Source organism: Condylura cristata, unplaced genomic scaffold, assembly GCF_000260355.1.
Source record: "Condylura cristata isolate star-nosed mole 26May11 unplaced genomic scaffold, ConCri1.0 scaffold00021, whole genome shotgun sequence".
NCBI lineage: Eukaryota > Metazoa > Chordata > Mammalia > Eulipotyphla > Talpidae > Condylura > Condylura cristata.
Genome location: NW_004567122.1, coordinates 9,562,023 through 9,587,850, shown reverse-complemented (window position 1 = coordinate 9,587,850; position 25,828 = coordinate 9,562,023). Strand labels below are relative to the sequence as shown.

Genomic DNA, 25,828 nt, shown 5'->3' with positions numbered 1-25,828 from the left:
AGCAGCGGGCAGGTCAGGAGAGGTCCGCCACGCCATGTGGTCGCCTCCGGGGCAGGCGGGAATCGAACTCATGAGGAAGCGGCTTTAGATTCTCAGTGCTGTGCTTTAACCCGCTGCGCCACCAGGGAGGGCCTAAACACCTTGTTTTTTAACTCGGGTATTTGGTTTGATAGAATTTAGTTTTCCGGAAGGTAGAGACCAGAGTATTACCATGAATGTTACCTAAATGTGGCAGCCCATGCTGCGTTTAAAGGAGAACTGAGCCACGTGCCCAAGTGGCTGGTCTGTCTCTGCCCCTTCACTTGCCCTGATCTGAACCTGCTGTCTCTGTGGCTGTGTGCGTGCTGGATCGCAGCAGACACTCGAGTTCTTCTGCTGTGAGCTGTGCTGGTTGCTCGTGAGTCTCAATATTTGTGCATTTAACATTCCACGTCCATACCTTTCCACCCAGGGCTTCTGTGTGAAACGCCCTTACTGTATAGTCAGTGGAGCGGACCTGCCGCCCAGGACGGTCTCTGTGTGTAGGCTGTTTTCTGCCTGGTAGCCGTGTCCCAATCCCTTTGGGCGCCTCTTCCCATTCTGTGCCTGCCATCATCCTCATGAGGTGGTAAGAAGAAAAATCTTGTGTATGAAAAATAGCCATCGAGTAGGAGAAAACTTCCGTACAGATGGAAAGGTGGTTACACTGTGATGTGAGGAGGACGTGAGCCTTGTAAGAAAATGCCACTTGGGAGTTATATAACTTGGGGAGTCACAAAGGGTGGAAGGCATAACCCTTGTGTTTTTACCATCCATGACGCACGCTCTTTTCAGATAACGAATGTCAGAGACGTCACTTAAATAGTGTTCCCATTCACCGTGTCCTGTCTGAAGTGGTTTTTACTCACGGATATGTTAGAGACCTAATTCCTGCACTGCTGACACAGATGGGTGGGGATATGTTTGTTGTCTAAAGTAAAAAAGAGGCCTATAGACAAGAGGGGGCAAAAACGAGGCTGTAGGTAACTTCAGTATTGGAACGTCATGCACGCCAGTGGGGACAGACATGCAGGTGCAGCCAGACATCACTGTGGGTCCCTGGGCACCTTTTGCATTGTGGGTAAAGCAAGTTCATAAAAACTAGAGGCTACCTGAGGCAGCGGTTGGGGTCAGAGCCGTGGACCTACGTGCTTCGCTGCTGCAGTGAACCTTTGGGGGTTCCTGCCACATGCCAGCAGCGCACAGCTGAGGAGGTGGAACTGAGAAGCATAGAATCTCCAAGCCCAAGAAGTCACGGTCTAGAAAGACAGAAGTGACATAGACCAGGACAGCCGAGTGATAGTGTCAAGGGCCTGGGAAAGAGAAGCGCCGGCCTCAGCCTGGAGGCGGGGGAGGCCTCTGGAGCTCCTCATGGAGGTGTTAGGGACTTGGGGTTCCCTGGGGAAACATGGAAAGGGGCCCCGGGGAGCAGGGCAGGTGGCAGAAAGGATAAGCAGAGGCGTGCTGAGGCAAAGCCAGGAGCGCTGGGGAGGGCTTGCTGCTGGGATGGAGGCCAGGGCCTCACTGCAGCGGTGTTTGGTTCTGACTGGCCGTCTGCTAGGCGTTTCTCTTGTGGAGACTGCCTTGGTCTCCCCTGCTGTAAAGTAGGGACACAGCCTCACACTGTGCAGACTAGAGCTCACGTCTGCTTCGACTGTGCATGGTGCCTGCCCACAGCAGGCAGCTGGCGAGGTCTGTTAATCTACTTTGAGACGCATGAGACTAGGGTTTTACCTAGACCTGGCTTCAAAGAGTGACTCAGAATCCATACAACAGCCAGCTCAGTGAGGATTGGCCCTAGCATTCATGTCCTCATTTTTTTTTTTTTTTTTTTGGCGGGGGGTTGGAGGGGGTAGGTTACATGTTTTTCTTTTTTTGAATAGTTTAACTTTTTTATACATGTAGAACTGGGGTACAGGCCAGAGGTGTAGGTGCAGGGGCGTGAGAGGATTCATCAGACACAGAGTGGGGAGCAGAACAGGCAGACTGACGAAGTGCACAGCTGAGGGGAGCAGCGGGCGGGTCAGGAGAGGTCTGCCGCGCCCTGTGGGTCAGCTCCCTGGCCGGGGACTGAACTTGCCCTGAGGTGTCCATGCCAGCTTTGCAGTGCTGCCCTCCAACCCACTGCACCACCAGGGAGGGCTGGTGTTTGATTTTCTTAGAGGCCAGGACTTAAGAGATAATGATTTTCTTCAAAGATGATCTCTGCCTTTGTTTCTAAGTTGAGAGTTGTTTTATTTACATCATCAAAAGTTGTGTGCAGATGGGACTTCCCGGATGCAGAGGCATATCGTGAACACGATGTAAATTGCAAATTGTCTCTTTTCTACATTTCATTCTACATGTAATAGTTTTTTTTTTTTTTTTTTTAAATTTCTGGTTTTTCAATAATGCAGTCTGTGTGACCCAAAATTCTGGTGTACATCAAAATTGTTCACTTGGCAAGTGTACAAAAATCCATTTAGTCTCCAAAGGACAGATTGTCTTTGGGGAATTAGCTGATCTAAAAGTTGAGGCCAAGTCTGGAAGAAAATATTACTCTAGGGTTTTTTTAACACAGGCCTTCATACGTATATTTAGGAGTATGTGAAATGGTTTCTCATGTAAACTGACAGTTTGCTTTTCTACTTATATTTATAGGGATTTATTTGATTATTTGGAGATGCCAAGCATGGCTAAGAGAAAAGTTTAAGACAGTCTTTGGGGGTGTGTTCAAATTGGTAAAAACTGATGATGATAACACTTAAGTATCTTGGCTCCTTACAGGGGTTTGCCAACTTGTGAATAAGATGGAGGAGAATACTGGCAAGGTTAAGCCTTTCAACCGAAACGACGAGCAGTTTCTGGAAGCGTTCGTCATCTTCTGTGGCTTGGGGATCCAGAACACGCAGATGTATGAAGCCGTGGAGAAAGCCATGGCTAAGCAGATGGTCACCTTAGAGGTGGGTTCCCTGAGCTTGCCCTAGTTTGCAGCCAAAGGCCCTGTCAGGCCATCCACGTCCTCATACATCACGAGAACCTTGTGGCTCTCAGATGCTTCCTTTCTCAACTAAGACCCAGAGTACTTCGAAATGTTCTACAAGTCGTGAGCCCAAACTAGAAGCCAGCCCTGAGCTTGGAAGGCAGAGCACCGTCTTTGTCATTCACACCTTCCCCTGTGCCTGAGCTCCCAGCTCCCCTATGTGAGCAGTTAGAAACCAAAAAAAGAAACCCTATGAATTTGAGGTGAGAAAAATGAAAAAAAAAAAAATCTATGAAGAGCAATAAGAGTTTGGACTACATACTTCAGATTCTCCCAAATGACCAAATTAGAGATTTTTGAAAATCCTGCTTCTGTAAGTCCTGGGTAGAGGCTGGGAACCTGTATTGATACAGAACTCCCCCAGCGATCCCAAATGTAGTCACCTGGCTTGGGCTCTGGCCTCAGGTAGGCAGCCTCCCAGCCCCCCAGACCCCCAGCTGGCACTGACTTACCCAGATGGGCCAGGCCCACTCCAGAGGGTTATCGGTCACAGCCTTGAAAATGTTAACTTCGTGTAACATGAAACGTGCTCACCTCATAGACCCAGTTTAGGGAAATCGACTTAAAAAAATACAGATGTGTCTCACCTAGTCATGGGCCTGGTGGTAGTCTGGTGTAAAATGGGTGTAAACCTTGGCGTATTCTTGCTTTGTTGAGCCAGGTGGTAGTCAGCGTATGGGGTACAGTAACTGCTTTCAAGCCCTGACAAATACCTAGACCTAAAGAGCAAGATAGATAGACATTGACTGTCAAGATTGGCCAGTGACAGAGAAGGGACAGTGTACTCTTCAAGGTGAACGTAGAACACAGTTTTGCTATGGCATTCTATAAAATATGAGACTTTGAGTTTACATACCAGGGTAAACCATCACTTTTCAAACAAGTCTAAATGATTTTTATTGTATAAAATGTAGGCTTTGTCAGTTTGTTGTCTGTCAAAAATGAACTTTAAAAATCTTTATAAACTGTGCACCTGAAAACTAGTGTTGTGGACTAATGTCATCTCCAAAGAAGAATATAATGGACATTTTACTCAACCATTACCTTGTTTGGAAAGAATATCTAAAATATAAAATGCCAAAGCTTATCGATTTATCACTTACCTAGGGAATGAATTCTCAAGTTGTGTTGAGAAAGTAGGAAGCCAGACTTCTCATAGGAATGTAGGGGAGGAACCCAAATAAGGGACCAGGGGAGAAAGTAATTATAATAAAGCAAAAACCAGAATTATCAGGCAGCTATACATGACAGACATTCTGCAGAGCAGGAGAAGGGAGTAGGATCAAACCAGGGGTGGGAAGAACACAGGGGCTGAGGTGTCGGTGTGGGGGTGAGTTGGTGGTGGGCCATGGGTGGGACTGTCAATGAAATGATAAAGCATACATTGCACAAAAATGAACAATGATGTAAAATATATTTTAAAAAATTTTTAAAAAAGAATAAAGAATTGTTATACAAGCTATAGAATGTAGTTATAGGGTTTGGTCTCTGTTGAAGGGAAAAAGCAAACGACGTGACATTCTGAGGGGTGGACTTCTCTGTGCAAGAGGGGGTGCAGTCGGGGGTGCTGGTGGTATCGCTGCCCACTCACATCCCTCCTTGGTGCCTCCACAGGTGCTGTCCTACCACGCCTCGGCTGCCGAGGAGGAGACCAGAGAGCTCCAGGCTTTGGCGGTAATTTTCCTCTTTTCTTTGTGAAATAACTGCACGCCTCTGATTAATAACAGAAACGCACTTTTCCAGTCATGGCCCTCTAGACTTTTAATCAAATGTGGTTAATACCGAGATGAACTCGGGCCAACATTTAATCAGCTGCACTTCTTTGCAGGGCTAGTCACTAACACACTGTATGGCCGTGCTAGACGTTGTATGACTCAGATTGTTGGCAATCGTTACCATAATCTTTACATCTTTCTTTTGTCAAAATTAAATTTAGGCATCAGTTCTTGGTGACACGGGGCAGGTGGCTTCAGTGTGACAGTCTGGTCAGTCTAACGACAACAGAATAGAATGTACACTGTGTTACCAGGAACCCACTCCACCTTACCGAGATCAGAGTGGTTTTAATTTCAGACCATATGGCTGATGGAGCGTTCCTTGAAATTGGATTCAAATAAGGTCAGCTCCTGAAATCCCATTACATTCTTAGTCTGCTGCGAGAGGGCACGTCATTGTTCTGGGTCTGGACGGAGGTTGCCTTGGCTGAAATGAACGCCCTTCTGTACGCTTACAACCTAGGTCAGCCTCAGGGCGTACTTTAATTTGAGACAGCATAGATCAGGGCAGTCACTGAAATGTGCCAAGAGTCCTGGGTGTGATGAAAAGGTTGTGGACACATCCCTGAGAGTCCTTGTCATTGTCATCGTCATTGCAGCTTGTCAAGTGCCACATCCCCAGGACCTTGGCTCCATTTCCTCATGAAAGTGCTGTGACAAGGGCCACACCGAAGCCACAGAAGCCACATGACTTGCTCAGGGCCACACTGGCAGCAAGTGGGGAGGAAGGGCCCAGGCTCAGAACGACCATGCTTTCTGCTATGACCTGGTCGAAGGAGAGAAAGATGACTCCACTGTTGTGACCGATGGCAGTTAGCATCAGGGAGAGGGGGCAGTTGAGGAGGGGATAGTGGGGTAAAATGGGCCAGGTATATGGGGAGCCTGGAAGGTAGACTTTGGGTGACAGTCATGATGTTCATACAGATGTAGAGTCATCACTGACATTCCTGAAACCTGTAGGATGTTTTAAGCCAACATTACCTCACCAAAAATTTTTAATTAAAGGCAAAAAATGTGCAGATGCCACTAGATAACAGAAGTGGATCTACTGAGAACGGGAGGGGGGAGGTCTGTCTTAGGACACTGTGATTGAGGCAGAACGAGATGGCCGTCACCCGCTAGCAGGGGCAGCCCCATGGGGCGAAGGGCTGCTGGTCACACCGGAGGGGCATTCGGGCGTTAAATCATGGGACGCTTGGATTGCTTACTGAAATCATGGGAGCAGAGCAGTTGGGAGTATACAGAGAGGTGTGAGAGATGGGGACCCGAAGTCTGGAAGTATGGGTTTAGACAGCAAGAAAGTGAGAAAGCTGCCAGCGTGCAGTTTGTCAGAGAGGACAGCAGACTAAGGCCTGGTCAGTGGCCCAGAGGTAGCAGGGACCCCTGTCGAGAAGGAAGGCAGGGCCTCTCCGGTGGCACAGGCGTTAAAGTCTCCACACTGTCAGGCTAATGCCAGCTACTGCAGCACGAGTTCGATCCCCAGCCAGGGAGCTGACCCACACGGCGCAGCAGACCGCTCCTGTCTCTCCCGCTGCTCCCCTCCGCGGTGTGTTTCAGTCGATCAGCCTGTTCTGCTCCCCACTATGTCTTTGGTATATCCTCTTACCCCCTCTACCTCTGACCTACATGCCTGTGCATAAATACATAAAACTTTAAAAAAGGAGGAGGGCAGTCCTGTCAGTGGTTAAAGGAAGTTTAGGAAGTAGGACTCAAGGAAAACTTCTGTGCTGGGGTGGTGGTGCAGAAAGCACTACAGGAGCTAAACTCCAAGAGGTAACAGGAAATGAGTCCAGTCAGTTTTTTAAAATACTGTTCTATTAAGTCAGCATATTAATTTTTTAACATTAACTTAATACTTTAAATACCTCTTCCATGGAAAAAGGAAAATGTGGGTGGGTGTTAGGTGAATCCTGTGAAGATTTTTTTTTTAAAGATTTATTTATTTGTGCATACAGAACTGGGGTACAGGCCAGAGGCTCAGGGGCGGCGAGAGGCTTCACCAGAGACAGAGCGGGGAGCAGAACAGGCAGATGGACGTAGTACACTGCTGAGGGGAGCAGCGGGCAGGCCAGGAGAGGTCTGCCGTGCCATGTGGTCACCTCCGGGGCAGGCGGGAATTGAACTCATGTGGAAGCGGCTTTAGCTTCTCAGTGCTGTGCTTTAACCCGCTGCACCACCAGGGAGGGCCGAATCCTGTGAAGATTTTTACTGACTGTTCTGGTCCATTCGTGAGTTCGAGCTTCTCCCAGCTAGAGAGGCGCCATGTTCTTGGACAAAGTGGGGAAGGTACAGGTGAGTGTGAGACCCACAGCGCAAGACTGAAGAGCTTGGGACCTTGAAGTGACCTTGACCATTAAGGACAGGCATAGTGTGACCAAAACAAAAGGAAGAGGATGATAACAGCTTCACTAGTTTCGCACTTGCCACACACCCGACAGGTTTCACAACCTTGTGTATGTTTCACCAAGCGTATTCATCCGCGGCACGTATTCATCCGCGGCACCCTTGTGAGGCCTGTGTGGTTAGTATTTTGTAGGATGGGACCTGAATGATGTGTTGCTTAGACTGTCCTACTCATGATGCCTTGGGCTGTCAGTGCTGACTGAGAAATAATCAGGCTGTAGTATCCCATAGAAAGCATTCATGTGACCAGAATCCGCAACCACAGCATCATTCCACCAGCACTGTGCAGAAGAGCATTAAAGGGTCAAGCAGGAATGTAACAGGAGTTTGAGTAACTGGTTTTAAAATTCTTGAATCTGGTCTTCAGTCATTTCTGTCTTCTTACAGTCGATTGCCATGTGTCTCCAGACCCAAGTTGCGGTGTGTGTAGGAGTTTTGTTACCATGCAGCAGTGTTGTGGGTGTTGTGATCTTTCCTTATTGCTGACAGGAGAGAACTGGAAGTTGTGGGGTGAGGCTGTGCTCAGCCCTGAGCTGCTTGCTAAGAGTTCTCAGCATGACAGGTGGGAATAAGATGGAGTCTGATTCCAAGTCGGCTTCACACCAGGCGTGGTGCGAGGACCCAGCATGGGCCTGGGCTCACACGCCGTCACACAGTGCCGGGGCGAGCAAGGCTTGGAAGGGAAGGGGAGAGAGGACTGGGAGACAGCCCTACCGCTGGGTAGGAGACTGGTTATTTCCAATTATAGGTCAAGGCACTTGGGATGAGGTTAAATCTCATGTAGCCTCATACTGAATTGCCTGTGTTTGTAGGGTTCTTTGAAGGCCTGAGCAGTTTTTGAGTTATTTACACAGAAATCCAGCATTTCAGCCTTCGTGGACCCATTTGTCTGCTCCTGCTAGGATATAGTTTTGGACTGCTTGCATGCCATGAATTGGAAATTTTCACTTGGGCAGACATACTTTGAAGTTGCTGTAAGCACTGTGGGATTATTGATACTTCTAAAACCAGGGCAAGGTTAGATTCTGCCATGTGTTGTTTTAGATCAATGAAAACTAGCAAACAATCATTTCTATAGACAATGCTAAATAAAAAAACACAGCAGGACATTAAACTACGTTTTCATTTTGAAAATAGCATATGGTCTTTCAGAAAAATCTGAATTATTTTCTCAATTATGTTTATAATTTTAGCAAGGGAAAATCACTTTGGCACAACTGGAAATTGCTATCTTGCAGTATTGTTCAAAACCATCTGTTGTTCCATTTGGAAAAGAGATTTCTGGCAGCTGCATTGAGACATTAGGGTTACTTAGCTTGTAGGTCAAGTGATTCATGTAAATTGGTTTGGATTCAGCAACTGATTTCAGTTCTAGTTGTCTGTTGACCTAATACAAATTCCTTCACAGCCCCGGCTGCACAGGTGTCTGCATAATCCAGCAATTACCAAAATTGCTTTTTGTCATTTGTCTGATTGTTTCCCTCAATTAAAACCAAAAATAGCTTTAAAAGCTGTCAGATCTTTTCTTCATTTTTATTTTTAAAAATCAGTTCTGTCGCCCCGAATGTCAGGTTGTAGAGAGGCTATCACGGGCAGAGTCTCAAGGTGGGAACGACGTCGGTGAGGCGATATTCTAAAAATTGGAGAGCGGGAGCGAGGAAGACACGGGAGTCGGAGTTGGATGCAAATCTTCCTGCTCTGCCTTCAGCAGAGGTTTATTTTTATACATTAGGAGTAAGTAGGGTGATATCAGCACAGGAACTGGGCTGAAAGATTATAATCATCTTTGTTTTTCCTAAGAACAGTTTGGGGTTGTTTTGACCCTTGCTTGAGATTACAACATTCTAAAATCAATCAAGGTAAAAAAACAGGTACATAGTGCACAAAATCTATGATTAATATTACTATAGTGGAGGTCAATTAAGATAGAAGTCCCTTACACCTTATCTACTATTTAATGGGTTTGTTTTTTTGCCTTAATCATCCTGGGAGACAGAAGAGGAAATTCCTTGCTAATCAAATCTCTGCATAGGAGACATAGGTGGGTTTTTTTTATCTAAAGACTACATAGAATCCTGAAAAACTAGCCAGAAGACTTTTGTGGATTCCTTTAAGGTGTAGTAGGTGGAAAACTTGATTAGTTTAAAAAACAAGCAAACTGGATGAATTTCCACATCTAAAGGCCAAACAATAGGAAGTTTGAGTAATTCTTTAAAAAGCTGAATAGAAGGCTAGGTGAGATGATAGAATGATAAGATTTGGGTTATCCTCCATCCGGCAGTGAGAGAGACTTTGCAAAAACAGCCCTTTTGCTTTTATTTATCAGTCAGTAGTCAAGTCACTTGACTTCAGGGGAATTTTTTCACCCTGGTGCAGTGCTTGCTTGTCAAGGCAGACAGGCCTTGTGCAGCCTAGGCAGTCCAATTGTAAGCTGAAAGTTGCTCAGAATATTTTGATATTACGGTTATACAAAAAAGGGAGGTCATAACATAAGTTAGCGTGGAACGTCTGATTTTTCAGAGCAATTCCCCTCCATCCGGACCGTGTCTGACGACAGAGGTTGCATAGCTCGTGTCACAGTTCTTAAGGGCCTTAAATAACGTCCTCACTTAAACTGTTTAATGCCTCTGTCCAGAAAAGTTCTCTAGTTTTCCAAAGTAATTTAGTTGATAAGTTACTCCTTTCCCCCCTGTTTTGCATGAGGTTTATTGTCTCATATTTCTGTTAGTTGACTCTTTATCCTCATTTCAGTCCCACCACTCGCCCTTCAGTCTGACCTTTCTCCGTCTTGCCCTCAGGAACCTCCCACCCTTTATCAGTGCCCATTGTTCGCTGTGTTACCATCTGCCAGTATCCTGCCTTGCTCTGCCACACACAGTCCCCTCCACGCCCTCCACGTGGCTGCCCCGTGGCTGGGTAGCAGCCTGCGTGGACGTGCCAGGCCCAGTCCTCGCCCGTCAGCGGCCGTGTAGGTGCGTCTGTGTCCCGGCTCCTGGAGGCGTGCTCCGTGACCTTTTGAGTCTTGGTTTCCCGCTCTTCGGACTGCTGGCTGAGCACAGGCTGCTGGGCCGCACCGTGTTTGCAGTTTTGGCATTTTAAGGTAAACCCAGACTGCTTCCATGACGGCTGCGCCATTTTACACTCGGTCCAAAGCTTTCTCCGCATCTCCTCTTTTTGAGGGTCTTTTCGATATGGGTGTGTCTCGGTGGTTTTGACCTGAGCCTCTCTCATTAAGAACGACAGCAACCCCTTGTCCGTGGGTCTGCTGGCCTTTTGGACATCCTGTTTGGTAAACTCTCTGTTCAGCTTTGCTGTTCAGTTCTTCATTGTGATTTTTTTTTTTTTTAAATTGAGTTTTCTGTATATCTTGCTTAGTAAATCCTTGTTGGTTGTGTGACAAGTATATTTTCCTCCACGGGACCTTTTTCAGCCTACTTATATATTCGCCTTTACTATGAGTTTGTTGTTTTTTCCAATTTAAAGTAATCCCAGTTTAGTTTGCTTTTATTTCCCTTATCGAAGAGGTTAAGTGTCGGAAACATCTTCATCCTGGAGCTCCTGAAACCTCATGCCAGTGTTTGCACAGTGCTTCCCTGTGACACTCTGTGGCGCTCAGGGGCCCTGTCCCCCACCCACCGCCACTCAGAGGGCTCGCCTTGTCCCAGGGCCCCTTTGTCATGAGTTGTATCACATTCTTATTTTCGTTCTTGATGCAAGCTTGCGTTTATCAGATACAAGCTCTTAACTAGCCCTTCGTATACCTTTTGTTGCGCTCAGTCACAAGCAGACTTCTGCTGATGTGGTTTTGGTCATAAAACAGTATGAATTCCAGACACAGGATGCGAGTGTTCATTTGTAACCGTGAAGGGCATCTTTGATTGCCTTTGCTGCTTCCTCTCATGTTCAGAGTGTAGTAAATAAATACATATAATAGTTTCATTTTTTTAAACAAGCCCCTCGGTCTCTCCCTGGTGGCGCAGCAGGTTAAAGCACTGCACTATGAAGCTAAAGCCACTTTAGCTTGAGTTCGATCCCCGACCCGGAGGAAAAAAAAAAAAGCCCCTCGGTGTTGTCATGGAGTCAGGGCTGTTTGAGTACAGCACTGTTCGCTTCTGATTCACAGCAGTGTCTTCAGTCACAGATGATGTGTGGAACAGCCAAGGGAGATCCTGTTGTAATCCACAAGGGTCTTCTGCATAGAGAAGGTAATAACAAAGAAGAGGTCGAGCTCAAGGCCCAGGCTGATCTCGGTCACCCTGGTCTCCAGTGTCCAGTGAGGTGCACTCTCCCGGGGCTAGGAGAAGCCCGAGACAGCGTGGTTCTATGGACCTTATGCCATCAGTTGACAACGTTCATTTTTATGGATGTCTGCAACATCAGCTGGGGTGGATCTTTTTCACATTGGCAAGACTTAATACATTCTTTTTATTTTTCTGCTTTTATGTATCAAGACCACCTCTTTTGCTTTCATTTCACTAGAGGGTCAGTGCCAGTGGTAACGGTAGCTCCAAAGTATGGTGCTACCATTCTCCAGCTTCTGTACCAGTGAAATGCCAACTAGATCTGTGTACTTAAGTCCCTGTTGCTATAGATTTAGGTACAGGTAGGTATGTATGTAATAAAATCTTGACATTATTACATGCACTCTTTATATAATTGTGAAAAACTATATTCTCATTACATTTTTTTTTTAATAGTCTGTGCTGCTTCCCTGTTGATATGGAAGGGAATCTACTTACATAATCTTAGAAAGAAAACTCAACACATGTTTATTTAGTAATTGAAGAAATTATCTGAGTTCAGTCCTGCTGTGACTGTTCGCTTATTCTTGATAAGATTTGGCCCCACCTACTGAGTTAAATATTTATCTCGCTTTGTATAAGCAGATTTCTGTTTCATATTTGTAGTCACTTTTGTCTTAGGGAAAAATGAGTTTAAAAAGCCTGGTACACGATAAGGGTTCTTCTGTGTAACAAATTATTTTTTCTGTCCATGTTAAAAGAGGGGAAGGGTCGAGAGAACAGCCTGCTGTGTGATTTTATGTGAGGGCTGAAGTGAGCTTTATTCAAAGACCTGAACTCAAACTGCTCCCTACGAAGGAGCGTCCTGCAGGTAGGCGGTGATCAGGGCTGAGAGGAGAACTCCAAACCCTGATCATGGCTGCCCGTCAACTCACGAGATTCATTTTAACTCTGAAAGCAATTTTCTGAAAGAAGGGCACACTGGGGGAATTCTCTTCTCGTCCTCACATCTATGGCTTGAAATGAATAAACATCAAGGAGTCAGGAAACAACGTGCCTTTGTAAAATACTGAGGCTCATGGGGAGCATTGGACATTGTCTGGAAGACCAGGTTGCTGGAGGTCTGATACTTGAGAACGGAGGCAGAATGCTTTTGATGGCTGTGTGACCTTTTTTGCATAAAGATTATACAGTTGAGCAAATTGTAGATCCATGGAGCCGCACATCGTTATTTTTTCCTGAGGTTACAGGAGACTTTGCCACCAGCTAAAAATAGACCTTTTTCATGAGGCAGCTACCAAAAATAAGCAGCTCATTAATTTTAAAATGATCATTATATGCACCTTACCCAAGTGTATTTTCTGTGAACACAGGTTTTATGGGTTCCAAGGAGACAGTGCACTTTATACATGTGTGGCTGAGTGAACAAAAAGGCATCTTTCACATGTACATAGAAGGGAGGCTGTTTGTCCTGTTACCTGTGAGGATGATCTTCATAATGGGAATAGTTGAACAAAAGAAGGCTCGTGTTTGTCTTCATCAGTTGGGCACTGAGAAGTTCAGGAGTTTCTTTGAGTTTAGAAAAATATGAATGTAGTAGTCAGGGTTCTCCAGTAAAACCAGTGGTAGGGGATGGATAGCTGCCGATGTCTGTGTGCCTGTCTGTCTGTCTGTCTCTGTGCGTCTGTGCACTCATCCATCCATCCCAAGAATATTGGTTCTGAGCAGTTGGCTGCAGGGATTACAAAGCTGGGCAGCCCAGCAGTCCTCCGTCTGCAGGCTGGAGAACCCTGGACAGTTGAGGTGTGACTCAGTACACCTCTGAAGGCCTGCTGACAGGGCAGCTGGCGTGATGTGATGAGATGGCCCAGCTCGAAGCAGGGAGAAGCAAGACAGATTCTTGTGTACCCACCTGTTTGTTCTCTCCTGGCCCTCAGCAGATGAGGGATCTCCACCACCGTGGGAGCTCAGCGAGCCCCCCGACTCCAGGGCTGCCGTCACCTTCACATGCCTTACTGCATTAGAGTCGTGTGCACACTGCTAGTCGGTCACCGGCCCACAGTGCAGGTGGATGTCCCGTTATTCCCTGATGGGGGCAGGGTCCGAAATCTCCCTGGGCGAAGTCCAACAAATCAAACTGGCAGCCAAACAGAAGCTATGGCTCTCCTGAACTGTGTAGACAGCCCTTATCAGGATTCCTCACTGTTGTAAAAAGATTGACTATTTTCTGACAAAACGGTCAGAATTACAGGCACTGTGTATTATTTAAAACACCTCTGTCCCTGGTTTTCGGGTGTCAGCAAACTGCCAAGGGTGGAGTATGTAGTGAGGACCTGTGGAGCCGTGGCTATCGGGGTCCCGTGGTGCCGACTGCCATGACTCACTGGCCACGGGCTTCTGAAGGGCGGCACTGGCCCGTTCCCCCCCCAACCCCCGCCCTTAGCACAGGCTGGGGTGGTGCTGCTGAAACTGCTGAAGAGGAGGTGATCTGTCTGTCCGTGGGGAGCTGGGGACTCGGGGTGCAGTGAGCGGCTGCCTTCCTGCAGCCTCCCCTAGAGTCTTCTTGGAAGGAAGGAAGGAAGGAAGGAAGGAAGGAAGGAAAACTTCCTGTTGCAAGAATAACGAAGCCCTGAGGGAAAGGAACATCTGTTCTCCTGTGGGCGCAGGTGTGTGAGGGAGGCAGCTGTGCAGAGCCTGGAGCTGCGGTGGGCGGCTCCCACCTCCGCAAGGCCTCAGTGACTGCCCGGCTCTGATGCTGGCAGCTGTTGTGAGCACAGGGAAGCCTTTTGTGCAGACTTGTGGCCTCTCCCCTCAGCCCACGCGTTAGGCTGAGGATTGACTTCACAGAGTGCGTATGTCTTGTGAGTTTTGGTCTTGGGCAAAGAGACTGAGTTTGCAGTGTGAGGCAGGCAGTCACTTAAAAACGCACTTAAAAGTGGCTGGGTACCTGAGGAGCTGCTCCTGAGCAGGAGAATGCGCGTAGGTCACGCTGTGCGGTGGTATTTCCACCTTGTTTCTCCCAAGGCGGCAGTCAAGCCGCAGGGTGCGGCGCAGGGGACTCCCCAGGAAGGGCTGAGGGAGCCACGCACAAGGGGCAGCAGGAGGAGCCAGTCAGATGTGCCGCCCTCCTCACCCTCCCAGCCGGGGGACCTCTGCCCCCTGCCCCCTCGGTGGTGCCAGCCCTCTCTGACTGAGGCAGTGCTGCTGGGGGAGGGGCGGGGTGGGCAAACAGGGGTCCTCCCCTGGGTCACAGCAGGGACCTAGGGGAGCAGCACCCTACAGCTCTGGGGCAGCCCAGGAGCCGGCCGTGACCTCAGCTGGGGACTGGGGCTCAGTGTGCTCTGACTTTGCTGGACAACCAGAAACTCCTCCCCACCACCGTTCGCTAAATTCTCCCCGTTTTTTAAACAGGATAACAAATTTGGTGGTTTTAAAAGCTGCTTAGTAATGCTGGTGTGCACTTGACATCCTGGCTTCCTGGCCTTCGTGCCGCTGGGACCAGTGGACCTTCAAGGCCGGACGTAGGACCCGGTAACGGAGCTGCAGCCTCGGCGTGAGGGCGCGAGGTCCCCCGCTGTCAGTTTGCTGCGCTCCCATATCAGCAAACGTCAGGGCCTTCTGTGCGGGGTCAGGGTGCTGCCCGGGGCTGCAACAGGCAGCCCCCCAGGGTGGCCAGGAGACATTCCGTGAAGGTCCCGCAGAGGGCGGTGCTCCTGTGCCCGGGGGCGGCCCTGGAGGCCCGCGGCCCTTCTCTGGTGGGACATGCGCTGAGGAGCCTTGTGCCGCAGAGAAGCGGGAGGCAGAGCGGAGACACTGCTGGCGGTTTACAACCGTTGATTATAGAATCCTAATCAAGAATGTTAGGTGGCAAACTGCTGTCCCCCAAAACCAAAACAGCTTTCCCCAGACGCAACCCCAGCTCTACAGAACAGGGCCCCCAGGCAGGTTTGCAAGACGCCCGGGTGGCCTTGAGGCTCAGGCCCGGCCTGGGGGTCTCTAGGCTGGGCCCCAGCGCAGCCAGGACAGGACGGCCCCGCACTGGAAGGTGGGTTCGGCGCCCCACCCAGGGGACGCCCGTGGTGGGGAAACGAGCTTCCTGGAGACTGGCGCCAGGATTCCACTCCTGAGGTCGTCCGGGGACTCCCACGCCAGCCGCTTGCTTTATCACCGCGCAGCGCGACACTGACCCCAGCCCGCAACACGGGGCTGACGGCCCCACGAATTCCTGTGGCTGGAGCGAGGCCTGGAGGTACCGTGCTGGGCCTGGGTGCCGCTCTGAGTAACCGTCCGCGTGTCCCCCCTCGTCCCGCAGGCTGCTGTGGTGCCATCTGCCCAGACCCTGAAAATCACTGACTTCAGCTTCAGCGACTTTGAGCTCTCCGACCTGGAGACGGCCCTGTGCACCATCCGCATGTTCACGGACCTCAACCTGGTGCAGAACTTTCAGATGAAGCACGAGGTAGGGACGGGGCCTGTGTAAGAGGGACTGAGTTGGCGGCACTGATACGGAATAGGGATTCTTTGGATTCTTTTTTTTTTTTTTTTTAAGATTTATTTATTATGCACACAGAACTGGGGTACAGGCCAGAGGTGCAGGGGCGGTGAGAGGCTTCACCAGAGACAGAGGGGGGAGCAGAACAGGCCGACTGATGAAGCACACTGCTGAGGGGAGCAGCGGGCGGGTCAGGAGAGGTCTGCCGTGCTGTATGGGTCACCTCCGGGGCAGGCGGGGATCGAACCCATGCGGAAGTGGCTTTAGCTTCTCTGTGCTGTGCTGTAACCCGCTGCGCCACCAGGGAGGGCCCGGAATAGGGATTCTTAAATGTGACTGACGGAGCCCCAGCTGACCGACAGCTGAAGCTGTCACCGCCCTGACACCTGTGCCCTTCCCCCTCCCGGCCTCTCTTCCTGGATGAGCATTCGCCAGTTTTCACATGTGTTATTGCCAAGTCCCCCACTGTCCAACTACCCGGCGCTGTCAGTTTCAGTGGACTTGCTTTGCCGTGGTCACTCCCGCAAGCCCTTCCCCTGCGCCCGGGTGGCCCCGTCTCGGCTTCGCTGAGGACTGAGCCTTCCTTGTGTGGAGGGACCAGAGCTTCCTCTTCCCACCCTCTGTCACCGGACCCTGCGGTAGTTTCCAAGGCTTATTCTAAAGAAGAATTTTTCACCATCACAGACACATTTAATGGGTTCCTAGCCTGCACTAAGCATCGGGGGAAGCGGGGTGCGGATCTGAAAGCAGCCGCGTGTGCGGAGGCCGACGGAGGGGCGGGGGACGGCTGTGGACGCCGGCCGGAGGGGTGAGCAGCCGGAGAGCCACCAGCGAGGAAGGGGAGACGCAGGGCGCAGCTGTGATTGGGAGCCGCGTGCCCGGGGAGCCGCAGCAGCCAGAGGGGCTTCCGCAGGCCCGCAGCGCCGCCTGGGTCGCTCCTCTGAGGACTGTAACGGGAAGCCGACCCTGGCCGCGAGTAGGGCGCGGCAGTGCCCTCGGGCCCGGTCTGGGGGTGGCAGGGATTCGCCTCGGTGTCTCAACGCCCGTGTCGGCGGCACCTGGAGCAAGGGAGAGCAGAGAGGCCCGGGAAAGAGAGTCCGTAACTGGCCTTGGGTTCGTTTGTTCGGCCTCCTCTCACACGGATTTCCTGTCTGAAAAATTACTCCTCAGCAGTCCATTAATTCCTAGTTGAAATATTTATGGAAACACGCATTTCATGATTCAAGTTTGTTAGCACATTTCAGTGCCAAGACAGCCTGTTCTCAAAGGCTCACAGGAAGGAGAACTCAGAGCTTCTCTGGCTACGGTTAACCCGTGTCGTCCCGAGTGTCCCGGCCCGAGTCTGCTGCCTCTTCCATTCAGCCGAGTTTCATATTGCTCCCTGGCGCTACAAACAGCTCCCTCTCGAACCTTCTCCTGCAATACTCCACTCCTGTGAGAGCGTGTGAAGGGGTGTCGTGTCCCGTGATTGATTCACGACCCCAAGGGTGTCGTGGGTGGTTGTCCCTGTTCACACACGGAGAGAGTGCGGTGGAACAGAGGGCTCGGGGTGGCTAGTGCGTAGGTCTTACCTCCCGGGCAGTTCATGCTTCATGTTCTTGGTGCCCTAGTCTGCTAAAGGGGGATAACATGACCGTCCTTAGGCGGCCTTGCACGTGTGCCGGTGTGTGGTTGTCTGTGTCTAAACGTGTGTGTGTGTGTGAGAGATATCCTGCTGAACACCGAGGGTAGGGCGATGTCAGCTCTCCTTTCTTAGGCCACGTGCACCACGGTCTTATCACCCCAACAGACCCTCCCTGGTGGTGCAGGGATTAAAGTCTCAGCTCTGTCAAGCTGCACCAGCCACTGCAGCATGAGTTCACTCCCCAGCCAGGGAGCTGGCCCACATGGCACAGCAGGTCACTCCTGTCTCCCCACTGCTCCCCTCAGCAGTGTACTTCATCGATCTACCTGTTCTGCTCCCCACTCTGTCTCTGGTGAATCCTCTCACCTCCTGCATCTCCGGCCTACAGCCCAGTCTTGTTTGCATAAATAAGTAAAAATAAATCTTTAAAAGAAAAGCACCTCATCATATTTGGCTTTTATAGGCTATAGGGCTCACCTGTTTTTGTTTTTCCATTAAATTTCCCCCCTGCATCACTGTAGTCCCCATAGTTCTCCTGCCACCATAGCACCTGTGAGCTGTCACCTTACTCCCTTGCCTTCTTCCCTCCCTCTCTGACAGCCTCTGCTGGATGCCTCAGCTCTGTGGGCAGCAGCTAGCTTTGGCTTTTCCTTGACCTTTTGTTTGGTTTCTCTGTGTTCCACATAGAGTTGAGGCCATCCGGTATTTGTTTTTCCTTCTGACTATTTTCAGCTGGCATAATCTATAGGGCTCAATTTTCAAAAGCCTTCTCTGTTAATGGAATGAAAACGCCATTTATTGATAGTCAGAAGGTCTCAGTGTGAGTCCTTGCTAGTTTGGGGATGCGCACATCTGGACGGAGTCTCAGCTTCCCCTCTGCTCCCGAGGGCTCCGGTGTTTGAAGCGACGAGTGGTTCTGCGGAGGCCCGGCCAGGACCCAGGCTGTGATCTTTGTTCCTATGGTTTGCTCGCAGATGGCCCTTGAGTGTCGGGCGTGAAGACTGCTGCTCAGACTTTCCTTACCCATCTTCTTTCTTACCTGTTCTTGAATCTTGATCCACTGCGCATACTGTCCGCTGTGTCTGATTCACCTGCCTGCCTGTTCCGTTGGGGTCACGTACTCTGGCTCTGGAACCATCACCTTGAGCCTTGTGGTCCTTCTGCTCGGCCTTCCTGCCTTAGTGAGCCTGGCTTATTTTGGACAATGTTCCCGGTGGAGAGGACGGCAGCCTCCTGCCCTGCCTTGGTGAAGGGTGTCCCCACCGAGAGGTCACTTTGCAGCATCTCTGCGTGGCAGAGCGGCCCCAGGGTGCCCAGTGCAGGCAACGCTCCGCTGCCTGGGCCTCGCGGCCTCCTGAGCGGCCCGTGTTCGCAGTGCTGCTTCCCGCGTCCGCCTCCGCCCTGCTGGTCCTCTCCCGGCCGGGTCTGCGCCCGTGGGGGCCACAGCGTGTTCTGCCCTCAGCACGGTCCGGTGCCCCAGGCCCAGGGCCAGGGCGGGGCCTCACCCCGGCCCTGTCTGGCGGAGCAGGATCCTCACCGGTGTCGCAGCTGTTGCGTGGCCAGCAACACGAGACAGCGAGAGCAGAAAGGACTGTTGCAGTGACCTTGAGTCTCCCCGTGTGCACTTCTGTCTGACGTGCCCTGCTCCGTCCCCACTGCTCAGGTTCCAGAGCCGGGGAGGACGGTTGCTGGCGGCCTGGCAGATCGACCCCGCCCTTAGCAGATGCCACCGCGATTGCCGGTGGGCTGTTTCTACCCGGGCGATGGCCGAATCCAAACTGGGTTTAAATCGGGTTACAGACGCTGTAGCCACCGAGTTACCACCGTTCGGCCGAACGTAACGGAAGCACAGCACACCCCTGCGTCTGAGTGAGCTTCCGTGGCCCCTGTAGCTGTTTCTCACGCATCTAACATCTGTGCGTATTTAACTTTGTCAACAGATGCGGTGGGATGTACGTATGCAGGTCAGATTTCTGGGTCTTGCAGCATATTTTCCTGGATTTCGGTAACTAATCACTAGTGATTTCCTGCAGCATTTCACCGTATAGTTTCCATGTAGATCAAGGGAAGCTTATGGCTCCTACTTAGAATCCTCCCAAGACCACAGAGCTGGAGAGGATGTGGAGAAAGCGCTCCCAGGTGAAGGGGCGGGAGGGGCAGTGTTAGAAAGGGAGCATGTGACTGAAACGCTTCCAGGACAAATACAAGATGTAGTGAGAAAAGCTCATAACACTAATTAGGACAAACACGTTGGAAGATACTGAAAATTGATTACAAAAAATACAAGACTAAACCTCAAAAAGAAAAAAAAGATGCTGCTAACAATGACACTAAGATACGTTCCTCCTGGCCCGGTTTTCTCAGGAGAGGTCAAGGTGAAAGAGTGCCCTGTCGTCGCCCTGTCAGTCTGGGGCAGGCGAGCTTTCCTGTGACGAGGCGACTTTCTGGGCCTCTGTTACCACAGGGCCCTGTGAGGCACACCAGGTGCAAAAGGAAAGGGGGGATGTCAGTCCGATTTCCTACCAAATCTACCAGCCCTTCCTACCGCTGCTGTGGAACTCTCGCTTTGGCCTGCTTTGCAGCCTGTCAGCCTGTGCTGAATTCTGTGAAAGCCACATTTTTTTCCAGGGTACTTTTCCCAACCCCCTAGGGCAACACTGTGTGTTTGAAACATCCCCAGTGATACGGAGAGAGAAGCACATAGTTATTTTTGCATCCCCCAAAGCATAGTAAATCATTCAGAATTGAAGAGGCAGTTTCCAATCTAACACAAACACAAAATAACCAGAAGTCCCTCAGGGGTTTGATTTGAATGCACCACTTAAAAGTTAGATTGAGCCCAGCTTGTGAGATTTTCTAAACACTGTCTTCCCTCCCCCCATTTTTTCAAGATTTTTTCCCCTATGGCCATCTAGGGTTTTACATCTGTGTCTGTATCTGTCTATGTAGCTATCTCTCGGTGCACATGCAGCAACTCCCTGAACATTTCAGCAGAGTCTAAAAGAGACCCGAAATTGGATGGCTGGCTGGGGTCTCGGAGCTCCAGCTTGTCCTGGGGTTGTTTGCCACACCCCTCGGCCTCTGTCCACCCAGCCTCCTGTGTCCTGTCCCCAACACAGGCAGAGCGCAGTGTGTGGGGGCGTGGCGGGGAGACCTCAGCAGGTGAAACACTCATCTGTGCGCGTGGATGCGGATGCTAACTGAGAGCTGTCTTCTCACAAGCCAGCCGGGCCAAAACACCAGTACAGCCCTCCTCCCTCAGTGTGGGGGTCACCCGGCGGGCCTGGCCCTGCTCTCAGTGAGCAGCCTGTCCACTGTGAGCCATCAGGATACCTCCCTCACGGCGGAGGATGGAGCAGGCCCTGGCCTGGCCTGGGCAGGGGTCTTCAGCCCTGAGTGTGAGTCCTTCCGCTTTCTTCTCCAAAGGTTCTCTGCAGGTGGATTTTAAGTGTGAAGAAGAATTACCGGAAAAACGTCGCCTATCACAACTGGAGACACGCCTTTAACACAGCCCAGTGCATGTTTGCTGCCCTGAAAGCAGGCAAGATCCAGGTACTTGTTAGAACCATGTATATATTTATAGCATTGTGTTGCTTATGGTAGTAAATTTTACAGCGTGTTCTGTAAAATTTGTTTTCATATTCACTTAAGATGAAGAATTAACAGTTAGTGACACTTTGAAAGCACATTCTGTGATCCTAACCAAAGAAAACTGAAATGGCAAAATACAAAGTTGCTCGTTTTCTTTCATCTGTAGTGTATTTGGTATGTTAAAAACCTTTAACCTCATGCTTAACTAAAATCGCCTTTGGGTGTCAGTCTCTTAGCCTTTGAGAAAAAACTCTGCTGAGTAAGAAAAATATCACATTTCTCATGTCCACATTCACCCTGCTTCCAAGCAGAATTTCACAAAATCACCGTGTCCTGTGTTTGGCCTCCTGGGTGCGTCCAGGATTCTCTCTCAGCCTCGCTGGCTCAATCAGTTAAATTTACCTGCGCTGTTTCATTCACGGGAGGGGATTTTCCCATACACGCTGATCAGGGAGTATGTTCTCCGCAAGAAGACCCAGTGTTTGAGTAATCCGCTCTTCCCGGGCCAGTCTTCCTCGCGGCTCTGTCCTTCCGTTCTGACTTTGCAGGGACGCGACTGAGTGCGTTGATCATTCAGAGCGTCCATGCATTTTTCTTACTGTATAAAAATGTTTCAGTCTGCCCTTAACTCCATGGGCCCAGATGTAGCTGGCTTCCCAGGGGGTCTGGCAAGCAGATAGACGCGGCAGGGCGAGCGTCCTTAGAAGGATGCCGAGCAGGCGATAAGGATTATATACCCCTCGTATATACGACAATGGCCTTGTTTTTTTGTTTTTTTTTGTGTGTGTGTGAATTAAAAAACAAACACATGATTTTTATGTCTGCCGGCAACTTAGCAGGGGGCAGTGTTCAGAGTCCCGCAGAAAGGGTGATGGGTGATACCTGGCGGGGGCATCTCAGCGGGTTTCTTCTAACGAAGGAAGTGGGGCATAGATCGCACGATGGCAGCTCTTCAGAAATCACAGTGTTGATCTTGGGAGTCTGGCATGCAGCGCTTTCAAAGCCAAAGCTCCCCTGCCAGTCCCCTGTTTACCCTTTGTCATCTGTTTCAGTACCCACCGAGGTGTGTTCTGTGGGGAAGCAGGGCCTGCGGGCGGCAGCAGCGGGGTGGAGAATCTGCGGCGAAGTGCGGAGAGGGGAGGGCGGTGTAGGAGGCGCGGCTTGGCCGTCCCACATGCACGTGGACGGCGAGGAGGCCGTGGTACTGCGCTGCTCGTGGCAGGGGCATTTCGCTTTCTCTGTTGCGGCGTGACTCTGGTAAGCGCCAGCCTGGCCCGCAGCGCACACCCAGGTCTCTAGAATACCGTCCCCGAGGGAGTCCCCGCGGCTGTGACGGAGCACAGCTGCCAAGCGCCCAGGGGAAAGGCCCAAGATCCTAGAAAGAGGTGTGAGTTCCGGGCGCCAAGTTCTCTCTCTCACCCGCCATGCCTTTGCTGACGCAGAACAAGCTGAGCGACCTCGAGACCCTGGCGCTGCTGATCGCCGCACTCAGCCACGACCTGGACCACCGCGGGGTGAACAACTCGTACATACAGCGGTGAGTCTCCCCCGCCCAACAGACAGGTCGCTTACGTTACAGGCCTGTGAGTTTTCTTTTCCTTTTTTTTTTTTTTAAGATTGATTTATTCATGCATACAGCACTGGGCTACAGGCCAGAGGTGCAGGGGCAGTGAGATGATTCACCAGAGACAGAGTGGGGAGCAGAACAGGCCGATGGACTGTACACTGCTGAGGGGAGCAGCGGGCGGGTCAGGAGAGGTCTGCCACGCCATGTGGGTCACCTCCCTGGCTGGGGCGCGAGCGTGCTGAAGCGGCTGCGGACAGCTTCATAGTGCTGCCTTTAACCCATTACACCACCAGGGAGGGCCCCAGGCCTGTTGGTTTTAACTGAAAAGTCACAGAGAGATTTGATGGTACAAAGTCTCCATCGGTGCAGATTCCGTGACATGCTTTGGTTTTATTTCAGGAAACTGGAAAGAATTAAGAAAGTATAGTATTGGGTTGGTGACCGTTTGCTGGCCCAGAATTCAAAACATGCCTGTGTTCAGACTCTTACGTCATTGGATAACTACCAGGGGTTTTGTCTCAGTGCGTCTCGCTTACAAGTTTTCATTAGAAAACGTTTAAGGCTAGTTCACGCTTAAGGCTAGTTCACACTTAGACTAGTTCAGAAAAGGTGGGCTCTTGCCCTGGAGTGATAGATTATCTGGCCAGGGCTTAGCTCCATCCTGCCTCCTGCCTGTTCCCTGGTGCGCCGAGGAGGCCGGTTCCCACAATGAGGGCTGTGCAGCCCGGTGCCAGGGCGCCTGGAGGTGCAGGCTGACCGGGGTTCCAGTCCTTCCTCTCCACACAGTCAGTCGCCGTGCGCCGAGCCCCGCCCTGCCACAGTAGCTGCGGTGTGTATGGGTAGAGAACACACCTCCGTCAGTACCGGAGGACGCCTGGAGCACCCGCTCATCATCGGGAGCCTGTGTGGGGCTGATTTGCAGGGGGTCGGCCCCTTCAGAACCAGGCTTGGGGCTCCCTCCAGTGAGCTTTGTAGTGGCAGATGAGACGGGGATGTCCCATCTCATCAGATTGCTGAGCAGCCACTGGGACTTTTTGGCATTTGCGTGCAGCCATTTGACTGAAAAGACTAATGGCAGAATCTCTTAGGACGAGGCATTGTCGTAAGTGTAGAAACAATTGAGCCAACGCTAGAACTCACGAGGAAATGCCGGATGTCGGGTATCTGCGGGGAATTTCAGAATGCGCTCTGGTCATATTCGCGTTACCTAAATAAACACAGGACTTCATGTAAGAAGAGTGGTGGCCACCAGCCCCGTGTCCCCTGCTGCCCTTCGATGGGAAAAGATGGCCAGCTCTTGCTGAGTGGCGGGGCTGGCTGCTCCCTCCTCCTAATCTGGCATTTTGGAGAACTGACTGGGCCACACGTCCTTTGTCCCCTGTGTTTTGTCACGTGAATGTGATCCCAGCTGCACCGTGGCACAGGCACAGTTAAGGGAACGAGTGAGGATTGCTGGGCAGCGAGGCGCGGCCCTGCCCACCTGCCACAGGGCGTGACGAGCTGGTCTCTGCGTCCGCCTTCCTCTGCAGATGGCTTGAGGCGCCTGGTGCCTGGTTTTCAAGTGAAAAAAAAAAAAAAATACTCAGCTATTTTCTTCCTTTGTTTGTTTAAAAAATAATTACCCAGAAAAACATCTGGAGAAACGTCATCTTCTCTTAAAAAAAAAAAGTCCTGGGAAAAAGTTATAGACTACAGAATCTCACTTTCACACACACCACAAAGCAGTCTTCTACAAGTAATAATAACTTTAAAAAAAAATTACAGGAGTTTAGAGATTTTATTTCCCCTACATCCCTGTGGTTTTGGTAGAGGAAACCAAGAATTTTCCAGGGATGTTTCTATTTTTCTTTCCTTAGTTGGAAAGGATGATACGTCAAGTAAGATTTTCTTAAACAGGAGACTCTTGGGAGGATACCAGTTCCATAAACATTCCCATATAAAGAACTAATTTCTGAAAAGGTGTACAGTGTCCAGACCTCGTCAGATAGTCCACAGATAAAACCAAAACAATGAGCTAGGCACAGAACTAAGAATACTCCCTCGAAAAGAGAATAGCCCTCAGGGGTAACAAAGTTAGGAACTGAAATTCGGTCATTTGTTCTCCTTAAAAACCTTCTCAGCAAGTTGACTTGGTGTGAGACACTCCTAGTGCAGGAAACTTGTATCTAGTTCATTACTGGAGTTTTTATTTTTCTCTGGATTGGGAAGACTGCCATTATGAGGGGAAACCCACATGGATGCTATCAAATCTTTGGGGGGAAGAGATTACTTTTTGTGCTTTTTTTCTCACAAGGGTGGACAAAAAGTAAACAGATAGTGAATTATTTTAAAAATAGGCAGCAGTGGGAGCCCCGTGTAGCACAGACATCTGCTAGAGAAAGTGTAATGGGGACACTGAGGGGACCTGTGGAAATTTTCCACATTAGGTGCACAGTGATTATAAGGGGACTTTCAGGCTGCGTTTCTTTGGTTGGGTTGAGGTCTTAAAAAAAAAAAAATGCAGTGCAGTTACCCTACATTTTAAACAGATGGCACTTGGCAAGGCAAAAAGAGAGCTATCAAGGTATATGATATGCTTGCTGCTATCAAAGGACTCTCCTACTCCTCTGAAACAGAGGTGGTCCCAGGCAGGGAGGTGCCCAGTCAGTTCTGAGCTGCTTAACTGCATTGTGCTATGAGTGCTCAACTCAGGGGAGTGGACAGGACCTAACCATATGGTGGTAGATGTTAGCAAATAGGCAAGATTGGAAGACAAGGATGGAAATACTCCAGGGACCCCATGAGGGGCCTGGTGATGGTCACTTCTGTGACTGGAACCAGAGATTGCCAGGTACCAGGAGTGAAAAGTGAGAGGATGAACAAGTCATAACACCCTTCTGAGCCTGCTACGAAACGTGTGTTTAGATATGTTCTAATGAAGACACAAGGAGTCACTGTGGGCAATGAATACATTGCTGAGGTTCAAGGTCAGTGGGAAAGAAAAGAGAACCCATGTCACTGGTGAAATCACACAGTCGCTAGAGAGAAAAGAGTGTGTTTTAATAATGAGCAACTATTACATTCAAGAAGGCAGAGGAAGTTCAGATTTGTAGGTC

At 50.2% G+C, this 25,828-nt stretch overlaps 1 protein-coding gene across 2 annotated transcripts in view; it reads left to right on the top strand.

Annotated features, from left to right (window-relative positions):
- The window catches only part of PDE5A (phosphodiesterase 5A, cGMP-specific), a 103,372-nt gene that overhangs the window by 66,305 nt on the left and 11,239 nt on the right, over positions 1-25,828 (top strand). For both annotated transcript variants that reach the window (XM_004686636.2, XM_004686637.2), the window contains exons 10-14: positions 2,785-2,960; positions 4,655-4,714; positions 15,772-15,918; positions 21,002-21,127; positions 22,609-22,703. In XM_004686636.2, the coding sequence (XP_004686693.2) occupies positions 2,785-2,960; positions 4,655-4,714; positions 15,772-15,918; positions 21,002-21,127; positions 22,609-22,703 (604 nt within the window). The remainder of the gene's footprint in view (positions 1-2,784; positions 2,961-4,654; positions 4,715-15,771; positions 15,919-21,001; positions 21,128-22,608; positions 22,704-25,828) is intronic.